Source organism: Melopsittacus undulatus, chromosome 2, assembly GCF_012275295.1.
Source record: "Melopsittacus undulatus isolate bMelUnd1 chromosome 2, bMelUnd1.mat.Z, whole genome shotgun sequence".
In the NCBI taxonomy this organism is placed as follows: Eukaryota; Metazoa; Chordata; class Aves; order Psittaciformes; family Psittaculidae; genus Melopsittacus; species Melopsittacus undulatus.
The window spans coordinates 69,055,755-69,068,235 of NC_047528.1; the positions used below are offsets into that span (position 1 = coordinate 69,055,755).

The 12,481-nt window shown below is 41.5% G+C and overlaps 1 protein-coding gene across 1 annotated transcript; it reads left to right on the forward strand.

Moving 5' to 3' along the window:
• The first annotated feature begins 1,513 nt into the window (after positions 1-1,513).
• Positions 1,514-8,498, forward strand: ASMT (acetylserotonin O-methyltransferase). The gene is made up of 8 exons (XM_005151414.3): positions 1,514-1,625; positions 2,859-3,033; positions 4,287-4,416; positions 5,234-5,302; positions 5,814-5,932; positions 6,160-6,300; positions 7,550-7,672; positions 8,287-8,498. Exons 1-8 carry the CDS (start codon positions 1,554-1,556, stop codon positions 8,496-8,498), a joined length of 1,041 nt encoding a protein of 346 aa, XP_005151471.2. The 5' UTR covers positions 1,514-1,553.
• Positions 8,499-12,481: the final 3,983 nt, after the last annotated feature.

Genomic DNA, 12,481 nt, shown 5'->3' on the forward strand with positions numbered 1-12,481 from the left:
CATCTGGCACTTGTCAGTCATGTTATAGTTTCTTCCCAAGGACATTCTGCGTGCCTCTGCATAGTTTTGCAGAGAAGGGGAAGAAGAATGTGACAACCAGCTGGAAAATATAGGACATTTTGTCATCCCTCAGCACCCTGCTCTAGCAAAACATGGCAAAGCACAAGTAGGACACCCCTATGGTGGTGCTGCTATCAAACAGGCACTGCTTTGTAAACCATTATGTGAGAGACTGGCAAAATATGGAAAAACAACAAGAGCAGATTTAATTCCTTGTAGACTTCACCTCAGTGATCATCATAGAATCGTAGAATAGTTAGGGTTGGAAAAAACCTGAAGATCACATAGTTCCAGCCCTCCTGCCATGGACAGGTATGCCTCACACACTAGACCAGGTTGCTCAAGGCTGAGTCCAGCTGGCCTTGAACACTGCCAGGGATGGGACATTCACAACTAGTCACTGCGACAAAGCACAACAAACTCTTGCAGCTTCTTTTCAGACTGGCTGCTTCTCTGTTTGGGGACAGGTGTACTGTAGCACCAGCTCTAAGCACACCTGGACCTATGCCCATCACAGCAAGTTTCAGTTCCCTTCTGGTTACACTCTTGTGTTTCCTTTAACCATTCTGTGGGCACAGCTTGCAAACCAGACCAGGGAAACACACCCAGGTTTTCCACACATGGGTGGAAATTATTGCAGCGACACTCTGATGGGATGCTTTCTTCTCCTTCAGCTCCTTGTGTGGCCTCTGATCTCAAATCGTTTCCTATTGCCTGCTATGTGGTAGTTATGCCAGCTGTTTTCCTTGAGTGGGTAAGGTCAGAGGCCCTGAGTACATGACCTGGCACCAGAGGCAGAAAAGGTCTCTGTTTCAGTATGGTGAAGGTAAGTGCTATCCACATGTTTGAGTGAGGAGGGCTGTGGGAGATGCCAGGTTTGACCAGGAATATGCCCTGACTTCTTTGAAAAGAGCTGATATTCCTTCACTCTTATACCCCTGGGAATGTTCACTTTTCATGTGAAGAATTTTGTTGCCAAGTTTTTATATTTCTTCTGGGGTGATGCCATTAAGCTGATTGACATATGTAAGGATTTCTATTCTTGGGAAGTCTTCCAGCATCAAAAAGCCATCCTGATAGTGTAGAGCTGCTTCTAAAAAACCCTGGTTAAGACTTTGCTTTGGTTGATGAGCTCCTGGTGCATTGCACCGAGTTCAGGTTCCTGATGCTGTTCTGCAGTGTTTTCTGATTTGTTTGTTACAAGCCTTCATATGCTTCTAATGTACCAGCATGTTAACTGACTGCTGAACTGACAACATAAGCTTTAAGCCACTCTGATTCTTTAGCCTCGTACTTGATGATGGAAGAGCCAAAGAAACAGATGGACCTGGTTGAAAGACCCACTGAAGACCAATAACTTAGCTATCTGTTTTGTAACCAGTGTGTTTCTTGGAAGTGAGAAGATTAAGTGGATCAGCTGCTGTTCTCTCTGCCTAGTAGAAAGAAGCTTATTTAAGAGGACGAGAGAATTTGTGCCTCAGTCCAGAAAGAAGATGGGTTCTACAGAAAAACTTGACTATCCTCAAGACGTCTTACAATACAGCAGTGGATTTTTAGTCTCAAAGGTAAGAAATACAACTCAGTCTTTGATAGATGTCTAACAGTATGCAGACAGAAATATTCAAGGTTCTTACTTTAGGTGCTGAATGTAAGTTTTTGGAATGAGAACTGAGAACTTGCTCATATGAAAGTATCCTCTCTGCTTCTCTTAGCAGGAAGGAAATTTGGAAAGAAAAATGATTGGGAAGTGACCTGACCCCTCAGGATAGACATAACATTTATTGAGACCTCTCTGACCTCTGGGGGCTTGGATGAGCAGACCTTCTCTGCATGAGGCTGTAAAAAAGCACAGGGTTTTATAGCTGAGGACTTGCTGTCTGATTGCCTCAGATGTAGAAGGTTCCTTTGGTGGTGGGATTTTTTTCCCCATTTTTCATTTCCGGAGTTTGAGAAACAGAGAGCTGATGTAAACTACCTTTTTCCTTCCCTATTAACCATGCAAAGAACAAGATTTTTCAAATACCTTCTCAAAGAATTTCCTTCCTTCTCCTCTGGTTTTCTGTATGGAGGCATCATATTATGCAGGCATCTGATCTTGAGAGCTTCTATGTTTTGCCTCTTTTCACGTGAAAGATAGACTCTAGTATAATGACTGTTTTTCCAAACAGCATTTGATTAAGGCACAAAGGTAGTACTAATAGTTCTACTTCCCTTATTGTTTACTGACATTTGCCTTTCTGTGGGTGAGCATACAGACATATAATTATAAAATCCGCTGCAGTGGACATTTTTTCCTCATGACTATTTAGTTACATTTCCTATTGTCCCTTGCTGCACCTCTGGCCAACATGGTAAAGAATACTCTTCAGGTTGTGTAAATACTGCTGCATCCTATGGCTCCTGAAAGACAGAGCTGATAGTAAAGAGAGGAAAAATGAATCATGAAAAAACCTCTTGTGCTCTTGGGGCAAAAAGCAAGAAAGTCTTGGGAATATGTGCTCTGAAACTAAGGAAGAGCCAGGAACATTCACACCTAAAACATGTCTCTCAATGTGAACATCTGTGAACCAAAACCATTGTCTGGCTTTTCAAGAAAATGAAATCAAACAGGAAAAAAAGTGCGCTGCAAGCACTTGATGGTGTTCAGAGAAACTTCAGTTTAACCATTTGTCTTGTTTATATGAAATATGTTTTTTATATGAAAAAATATTATTATGTGTATATTTTCTCCAACAAAGCTTTAGAAATGCAGTAGGCTTTTGTACTTTCACCTCACTTCCACCTTTCCTTTCCCCCAGGTTATGTTCACTGCTTGTGAGTTGGGGGTGTTTGATCTTTTGCTGGACTCAGGGGAACCTCTGTCCATGGATGCCATTGCTGCACGCTTGGGTACCAGCACCACAGGGATGGAAAGACTGCTGGATGCCTGTGTGGGGTTGAAGCTCTTGGCAGTAGAGCTGACAAAAGAAGGAGGTAATAAAAGCAGAAGAAGGGCAAGAAACTATAAGAGTTAAATCTCTGATGGTTTGGCAAGTGAGGCAAGGTTGGGGGAGGTGATATCTAATCTTAGGACAGTTGGTGGAAGGCGAAGAGTATCACTTGGGAATGTCACCCCCTCTTCAACTGAAAGAGAAGCAGCAAATGCCAGCATGATTAAATAAAGGTGTAAAGTAGAACCCAGGTGAAGGACTCTATATCCCTAAATGTCTGTGGAAGAGCCTCAGGGACCTTGGAGAAGATAATCTAGTTGGTCTCAAGACCAACTAGACCAATTGATAGTTGGTCTCAAGAAAACTCTGAGGTGTGGGCATGATTTTGAACCTTAAAACAAAATGCCAGGGTAGATGGACAATGGCATGATTTAAAAACACATTTTATTTATTTTTATTTATGTTTATTTATTTAAAAACACATTTTATTTATCTTTGCGGTTTTACCACCATGTGAAGTATTTAGTTAGGTTGCTGATTTGAACTGAGAGGTGATATAAGTTTGTCTTTGCAACAGAAATGTTGAGTCCATGGGGTCAGGAGGGCTTTCAGACCATCAGACCACTGGTCAGGACTGGCCAGAGTCTTGCAAGTTGTATCCCTTACTATGACATTTGTTGTCTGGCCCTGTTTTAGGACTTACAGTAGTTGCTCAATGAGTTTAAGGAGAGCAGGATCTTTTACATTCCTTTTGTGTGACAGTCCCATGGGTGAGTGATGCTACTGCAGATGTGTTGGATGAAGCAGGGGAGATTTCTGCGAGTCCTTTAGGCATTCAGTCTCTCTGTAGAAGGTCCTGACCTGGTGAACTGAGAAGGGAGCAGGTATAGTTAGCATGCTATTTTGGGGACTTGCCTCCCGCTTGCTGACCTTGTTTACTGGCAAAGATGCTTGTCTGCAAGGGCTTCTAGTTTAAATAGAGCACACCAAAGGCTTCTGCTGGTAGCAGGAGCCTATCAGTAAATAATGACACTCATAAAGAATTCCTCTTGCTGTTCTTGAAAGAAATGTTTGGTGCTAGAGTAAGTATAGATAGGTAGTGCTTACTCAGATTGAATGGGAAACATACATTTCAGCAGCCCTCAACCACTGCTCATTGTAGAGGAAAGATTGTAGAAGCAATGTAGTTGTGTCTTTGGTCATGTGGGCATCTTTTGGTGACAAGTACCATGTTGTGCAGTAGGTTTGGCAAGGTGGTATATACATGTTAGTAAACATATTTATTTCACCTATCAGCCCTCTACAGAAACACAGACATTTCCAACATCTACCTTACAAAATCAAGTCCCAAGTCTCAGTATCATATTATGATGTATTACTCCAATACAGTCTACTTGTGTTGGCACTACCTGGCTGATGCTGTGAGGTAAGGAGGAATGTTGTGCACTGTCTGTTGCAGACTGCTTTGTGGCATCTGTGTGGCTGCTCTGAGTAGTGTGTTTTTGGGGAAGGGCACAATGAAGATGCTGGTTTGCTCCCAGAAGTAAAAAACAGCAGATCATTTCATCTTGTATTCCAGCCAATACGTATTCTGTTTCTTGTTTTCCATTTGTGTGTTTTTGTTTGCTTTTTCTTTCTGATGGTAGAGTTGACCCAGGAATCAGATTTTATATGCTTGACCTTCAGGAAAGCATTTGAACTTTACTGTGTCTCTTAATAAATCACATTAAATGATGGGTAACAATGGCTAAGTTGCTTCTGCAAAGGTGTAAAGGAGTAGTTTAATATGGGGCTGGAGTCTCCTTGTTCAAGTCTGTGCAACTGATGATTAAATATGGTGTCTGTCATGGTGATGATTGCACTAGTCTTGCACCTTTATCTGAGATGTGTTCCCATAAATCGTAGAGTGGTTTGGGTTGGAAGGGACCTTAAGGATCATCCAGTTCCAACCCCCTGCCATGGGCAGAGACACCTTTCACTAGACCGGGTTGCTCAAAGCCCCATCCAGCCTGGCCTTGAAAAGAACCAGTCACTCATGCGAAAGGCTGAGAAATACATCAGCATATTTTTGGGTGGCAAATGAGGGTGTCTTTACAGCCATTACAAACAGGCTGGCATATATTCTGTACAAAGTTAAGCACCTTTCACAGCGATGAACTAGCTGAAGCTGTAGCCCCAGTGTGTATTTGGGATAAAACAAATAGAAATCTACATTCATATGCTTTTTTTGGTTGCTATTTTAGAGAAGGAAAAAACCAGTATGAAAGAGTTTTTCACATTTCATCTAAAGACCCTTTTGGAGCAATGTACAGGTAATCGGTATCTTTATAGAAATTTTATTATTATTATTGTAGATAAAATTAATGTTTTTAATTATGGCTCAGGACAATTAAATATGATTATGTGAAAATCCCACTCATCAGAACTCATCACACAGCATTTTCCTTTCTCAACAATATCCATTGCTGGGACATTGTCTAATATTTTGGTTAGAAGTATATAATTTCTTATTCTGAAAAACCTATCACAGTTCTCTTGCACAGAAAGAATTGTATTTGAAGGGGGTGGGAGGGAAATCCCTTGGAAGCCTGAGAATTAGCATCGTAATATACTGTTGGACTTCACTAATCTTAATTCCATATTTAAATGCATGAATACATAGCTGTACCCTTCTGCTAGGTAAGTTTATATGGCAAAAGAGTGGTTTTTTTGTGTCAAAATATCGGAGATTAGTGTCTAACTAAAACTTCTAATAACATTTCTATGATAGGAATCTCCAAGGATATTGTAAATTACCTGTGCTGCGTCTGTTTGCATTACTAGATCAGAAGAAGAAATGCTGAAATTCATGGCTGGCCAGAACTCAGTATGGAGCATATATGGCAGGGATGTACTTGTTGCATTTGATCTTTCCCTTTTCAAGCAGATCTATGACCTGGGAGGTGAGCGTTGTTAGATTGTCTTTAAAAGCCTTTGAACTGTCTTCTGATAGTGACCTCTCCTGTTCTCCCTCTTCCCTTTGGGCAACATGTGGTGAGCAAATATATCTTGCCAGCTTCCATAAGGCTGAATGCACTGAATGCGCTATTGTCTGCACCACCTCATGGAGAAGCTGCTGAGCAAGTTGGGTTCGTGTCAGCACCAACCTTCTTTTGCTTTCTCTCCAAAGGTGGTGGAGGAGCTTTGGCCCGGGAGTATGTTTCTTTGTACCCAAATTCCACTGTCACTATTTATGACCTGCCAAAAGTCATACAAGTGGCCAAAGAGCAATTTGTTCCACCTGAGGAGCATCGTATCACTTTCCACGAAGGTAGGTGTGGACAGTGGTGTAGTGTTGTTCACAGCTGTTGCTCCTGAGCCCCTTGTCTCTGCTCAGAGGTACCACACTGGAGGCTCAGGTCTCCAGTTGCCCCATATGTGGGCAGAGTGTCCCATATTGCAGCCTCCCCAGCCCAGGTTTGCAGTTCATTGCTACCACAGGGCAGTCCCAGTTGTGCATCTGCAGCTACCTTCTATCAGAGACAACTCTGCTATTCAGCAATCCAGAAAGTTTTTACTCCTGAACAGAACTATTTCATTTCTTCAGAACAAGGGTATTTTAACACAAAAATTAGGATTAAAAAAGTCCTGCAGTTTTGAAAAACTCCCAGACCATGTTACAAATCTTTTTATCACTCCCATTTCTCCTGCACAGACCTCCTGGCAGATGTGTGGGATGCCAGGCGTGCTCTGAGCAAGGGGTTTTCCTTCTCTGGGAATGATTAATTACTCTAAAGTCCTAAAAGATATCAGGCTTTGAATGTAAGTGAGCTAGTCTGTATTATACTTGCCCAGTTCATAGTCTTTGTCTTAGAAATGGTTTTTGCACCATCTATGACGAACATGAGTGTAGGGAGATCTAACTTTAAATGTTTACAAAAGTCTTCAAAGTGTTATAATGACAATACTGCTCAAAGCTCAGAGAGAAGAAAGAAGCCTTGATGAAGGGAGGGAGTATATAAAAACAAAGCTGGAGGATCACAGGAAATGTTATGTGTGATGGTGGTACAACGAAATGAGAGAAGAAATGACAAAGTAAGGTGCAGAGAGAAAAATCTGAATGTAATATACCAGGTGCTGAAGAAAAGGTGTGATGATGAAGGTAGTGCTAGGAGGTGAGAGATGTGTATTTTTTCCTTAATGATTTATGGTGTTTTTCTGTTGTTACTGAAGGTCTTTGAAAATCTGCGTAAAAAAGGGGATTTTTTTTCCTTTTCTCCATGATAGAAACTGAGAGAAACTATCTCCTCTTCTTAATGCTTTATTAATCTGAATGCTGTCACTGGATAAAACTTAGTCTCAAATGCTTTCCTATGCATCAAAGGTTGAAGAAGAGCTGCTGCTTTTAAACATTTTAGACCTTCTTGATACTGAAGGAAAAAATATGTAATGCCACAGATATGAGTGATGTACATGGGAAGTCCAGAGTCTCCAGAAATGGACAGAACTGAAAATATTTGTTTAACTCAGCCCTCTGTAGTTTAGGGGTTTTGTGTAAAACATGTATTCTTGCTTTACAGGAGACTTCTTTAATGATCCAATTCCAGAAGCTGAACTGTATATTTTATCCAAGATATTGCATGATTGGGATGATGACAAATGCAAGCAGCTGCTGGCAAATGTCTACAAAGCTTGCAAGCCTGGTAGGTGTGAGCTCTTGAAAAGCAGAGAGGCTCTGGGATATCAGTAACAAGAAGCATGCCAGTCTCTATGCTCAGTTTGGGTTTCAGTGCAGGGGTTTCCTTAGTTTAATCTTTTGCTTTCCTGGGCCAGCCACGTGCACCTGAGCCAAATAGAATGTGGGCTTCTAGCTTTAGTCTCCTCTACAGGGTCTTCTCTTTCAAGGTATTTAGGCATAAGGATTGGGGATTTTAGGTATTGTTTAAATAGGTGTAGATGACAGTAAAAACCCCATTAAGCATCACACTGAACCCTCAGAGCTTTGAAAACTGCCTACACAGCTGGGTTATCAGCAAAGTCAGTAAGCTTCTGCGGATTTCACCTGGGGGAATGGGAAATTTCCATCTCAGCTGTAACACCCCCTTCAGACTTGGTGCATGAGTACTGAAGTATATAAGCAGAGGCATGCTTCAGTGCTTTTGCTCTTTCATTGTCTTCTGTGATGCTGAAATAAGACTGAATATAGAGGCTGCTTCTTCCTGAAACTAAAGGTTAGGATCTGACCTTGTAACTCAGCTGAAAAATATCTTGCTTTCTCAGAGTTCAGTGTGTGTTTTATTTCTCTTTATTCAACTAGGTGGTGGAGTGCTGCTGGTTGAATCACTGCTGAATGAGGATAAAAGTGGGCCTTTAGAAACTCAACTCTATTCGATGAATATGTTGGTCCAGACAGAAGGAAAAGAGCGAACAGCAGCAGAGTACAGCAAGCTCCTTGAAGCAGCTGGCTTTGGAGAGATTCAAGTCAAGAGGACGGGAAAACTTTATGATGCTGTTTTAGGAAGGAAATAATAGCACCTCTTTCATATATTTACAAGATAGAGTAAGTCAAGAAATGTGATATTCTCAAAGGGGAGTCATCAACTCAGCTTTTATTTAAAGCAGCCTACTTTCTTGTATCTTGTCCTGATGCATTGTCAGGAGAATCAGTAATAACGGATATTGAGTGTGCATGGATTATGAGTCTTGCAGCCTGACTAGGGCTTCCTTTTGGATCTGAAAGGGGGAGAAAGAAGTCAATGCCTGTTCCATAAGAAAAAACGCAGAAAGAAAATATGCAGTGTTGGCTTTCGATCTTTTCATTCTTTCCAATTTCAGCAGTGTAGCTAACAAAAGCAATGCTGAATTTGTAATCAAATAAAACTGATCCCTGTACTGAGCTCTGTTACCTGAATTTTTATTCCTGGGGAATTGTTATAGTATAAACAGAGCAAGCGACATCTCCATATGATTAGTCTTTTCAGGAGAAATCCTGTCTGAGCCTTGGGCAGTTTGGTGTGAAAAATGATTTATTTCCCCTAGATTTTGATGTAAGTTACGAAAAATATTTTGTAGCTTGACTAGCTGAAGCCCAGTGATGCTCTTTACAGGGCAGGCCCTGAGATGACACCTAAGAGGGAGAATGGTGAAGCCAAATCATTCAGTTATACACAGGGGAAGGCCTTATTGCACTCCTCCTGCTATTTCTTTAAATCATTTGATCAAGCACAACCTGCCATAATCCACCCAGTTTTCTGGGAAGCGGAATTACAGGTTACTGGAGTGAGAAACATTTGCAGAAAGGCACCAGAAAGACTCTTTGCAGCTGTGGCTTGAATACAAATTGTATTTGTCTATTGAGCTGGATGCTAGAAGGGCCTGAGACAGCCTTTTCAGTACCCACCTGCAAGAGTCTCCTGTTCCTTTGATTGTAGGAGGAGCATAAGGAGAAAGCAGCCTCAGTAGGGGAAAGCTGTCTTTTTTGTTATAATTTTGTGATATCAAAATCAAATCAGAAGGCTGCAGTGGCCTTTCTCATCCTTAAAAGCAAAGGAGCACAGTTCATGAGCCACTGTGCAGGTAGCGGGTTTATGTGAGAGTAGGATCTTGCCCTGTCGATATCCACAGGATATTGCAGGAGTTGGGCAAGTGTTTTTGGAGAGTTCCCTCCTACGCTGCAGCCACTGTGCAAGTTTTGTGCCACGAAGGTGACTTTGCCAGGAGCTGCAGCCTGTGAGTAATGTGTTCTGAACGCTTGCTCGCTTTCCAGACAAAGCGAGGTGTTACATCCTGCAGCAGCTAGGCACCAACACAAATAATGAAACACGGCTGACACAGTCTTTGTTTGGAAGGCCCAAAGCAAATGGCTTAATAGAATAGCTAGTTTAAAAAGACAGAATAAGAAAAGGAATATAGGTAGCAAGTAAATTTTACATCCACTCAGATGCTAGGCACGCATGTTTGTGCAGCATTGGATGGAGCGCAGCTGAATTTTTCTCCTCAAATGTGAGGTTTGTGGATGTCTTCCATCTGCATACCACTGCAGTAAAGCAATTTTGATGATGTACAAGTCATAATGCCCCAATTAATCAATATTGTTAAAAAGTGGTTAACAAAACTCTAACTGCATCTGTCCATCCATCTGTGTGCAAAGGGACCATTATTTTTGGAGTGCAAGCTATTCAACAGCTGTAGAACAGAGGTGAATGCCTGAGTTATTTTGCTAATGAAACGTTAGTTATCAGGAAATCACATCCTGAGTGCTGCTGAACCATGCCCCTCTGATTTTGTCAACAGCCCCTGAAGTACAAGAACAGGGCAATACCAGAGGACCCAGGGGTATAAACAGAAATCACAGGTCATCAGCTACAGATAAATGCAACTGAAAAAGTGTCCTGGGTTCAGCTGTGGCAATCATTTTTCTCCTTCTTGTAGCTGGTGCAGTGCTGTGTTTTGACTTCTGGGCTGGGAATAGTTGCTTGGTGGTGAGCATGTTTTGAGGGTGTTTTTGTTCAAAGCCTTTGTTTTTGTTCAAGTGCCTTTTGTTCAAGGCACCTGTTCTGACGGGGAGGAGGGGAGTCCAGGAGGAAGGAGAGACAGGACACCTGACCCAGGCTAGCCAATGAGGTATTCCATACCATAGCACGTGATGCCCAGGATGCATATTGGGAGAGAGAGAGCTGGAGGAGGGGAGCTCTAGAGGAAAATGGAGGAGGGAGCACACGGTGCTCGGCCGGGCAGGGTGGAGTGAGTTATGGGTCGGTGGCTGGTGGGGTGTTGTATTCTTTTCGTTTGTTATTGGCTGTATCATTATTATTGTGTTATGCCTTAGCTATTAAACCGTTCTTATCTCAATCCGTGGGGGCTACATTCCTTGGATTCTCCTTCCTAACTCTCCAGGAGTTGGGGGACTTGGTTTAAACCACGACAAAAAGGTGGGTAGAAACAATTTTACAGCAGACTTTGAAAATCTGTAGACTCATATAGCAGATTGTAGAGCTGCCCATGTTTGATCACATTGCAGAGATGTCTGTAAGGAGAATATACAACAGCAATAAACCCAGACTACTCACTGCTTGCACTTGTTCAGAACTTATACAGAATGGATCCCTCCAGTGCTTATATTCTTGGGCATATAAATATTGTTTATTATTGTTAAAAGGAAGTGTTCCTCTATTTTTTGTACTTGGTCTGTTATTGTGCTCCTTAGGCTTTTTTGAATTTTAATGCACCGTTTTGTCCTTAGTTAAGAAAATCCATGGTACCGGGCCATGGTATAGCCTCACATGCCTGTGAAAGTCCAGAAGAAACATGGGTTCTACAGATGCCTTTGACTACCCTCAAGTAATCCTGCAATACAGCAGTGGATTTTTAGTCTCAAAGCTGAAAATATAACTCAGTCTTGGATAGATACAAAGACTAATATGCTCAAGGGACTTGTTTAATGTCTCTGAGAAGAAAACAGTTAATAATAGAGCATCCTAGCACTATGCTGACTTTAAACTTGGAATACGCATGATGGAAGTCTAAAAGGAAAAAAAACCTCAATGCAGATATGGCCCTTCAGGATGGACCTAGCTTTTACTGAGACCCCTCTGACCTTTGTAATCTTGTATATGTAGGCCTTGTATTTGAGTGAAGGTTTTAAGACACAGGCATTTATAGCTGAGGAATTGCTGTTTGACTGCCTCAAATGTGGAAGGTTCCTTTGGTGATGGGATTTCTTCCTATGTTTAATTTTTGGAGTTTGAGAAACAGAGGACTGATTTGAACTGCCTTTTCCCCTCCCTGTTAAACTGTGCAAAGTACAAGATTTTTCAAAGAACAATCTTCTTCCCTCCCCAGATTTACCACGCAGCAGACTGAGTTGGATAACACTTGTCTATTATATCTCTTCAGATGGAAGGGGCTGTGAATACAGAGTGTGTTATAATGACCCTCTTCCAGACAGCACATCATTAAGGCAGACAGACAGTAGCTGCAATTTCCTTAATGTTTGCTGATGCTGTTTTCCTATGTGTATGTGCATTTGCATAAAATTCCTCTATTCAATTTCAGTTTTATTTTTCCTCATTTACAATCTACAGAGCTTTCAAAATTAATATTCCTGTCATGTTTTTGAGGAGTAATCTCAACCATGTTCTTGCTGAAGGTAAAGGAGTTTTCCCTCTTAAGGTTGTTACCAAATCAGTTGCCAACAATAATAAATTAGGAAGAGCTATTGATACTCTCGAGGGTGAAGATGCCTTACAGAGAGATCTTGATAGCCTAGAGCACTGAGCAATCACTAACTATATGAAATTTAAGAAATACAAATGCCAGACTCTGCACCTGGGGTGGTGTGATCATGCATGTTCTTCTAGGGTGGGATATAAGATGAAGAAAGGGATCTGTTGGTTTTGTTTGATGGTAACCTCAATATGTGTCAACAATTTACTCTCGTAGCCAAAATGCTAAGTGTATCAATGGGGTGTGTTAAGCACAGTATACCTAACCTGAAAAGTGATTCTAAGCAT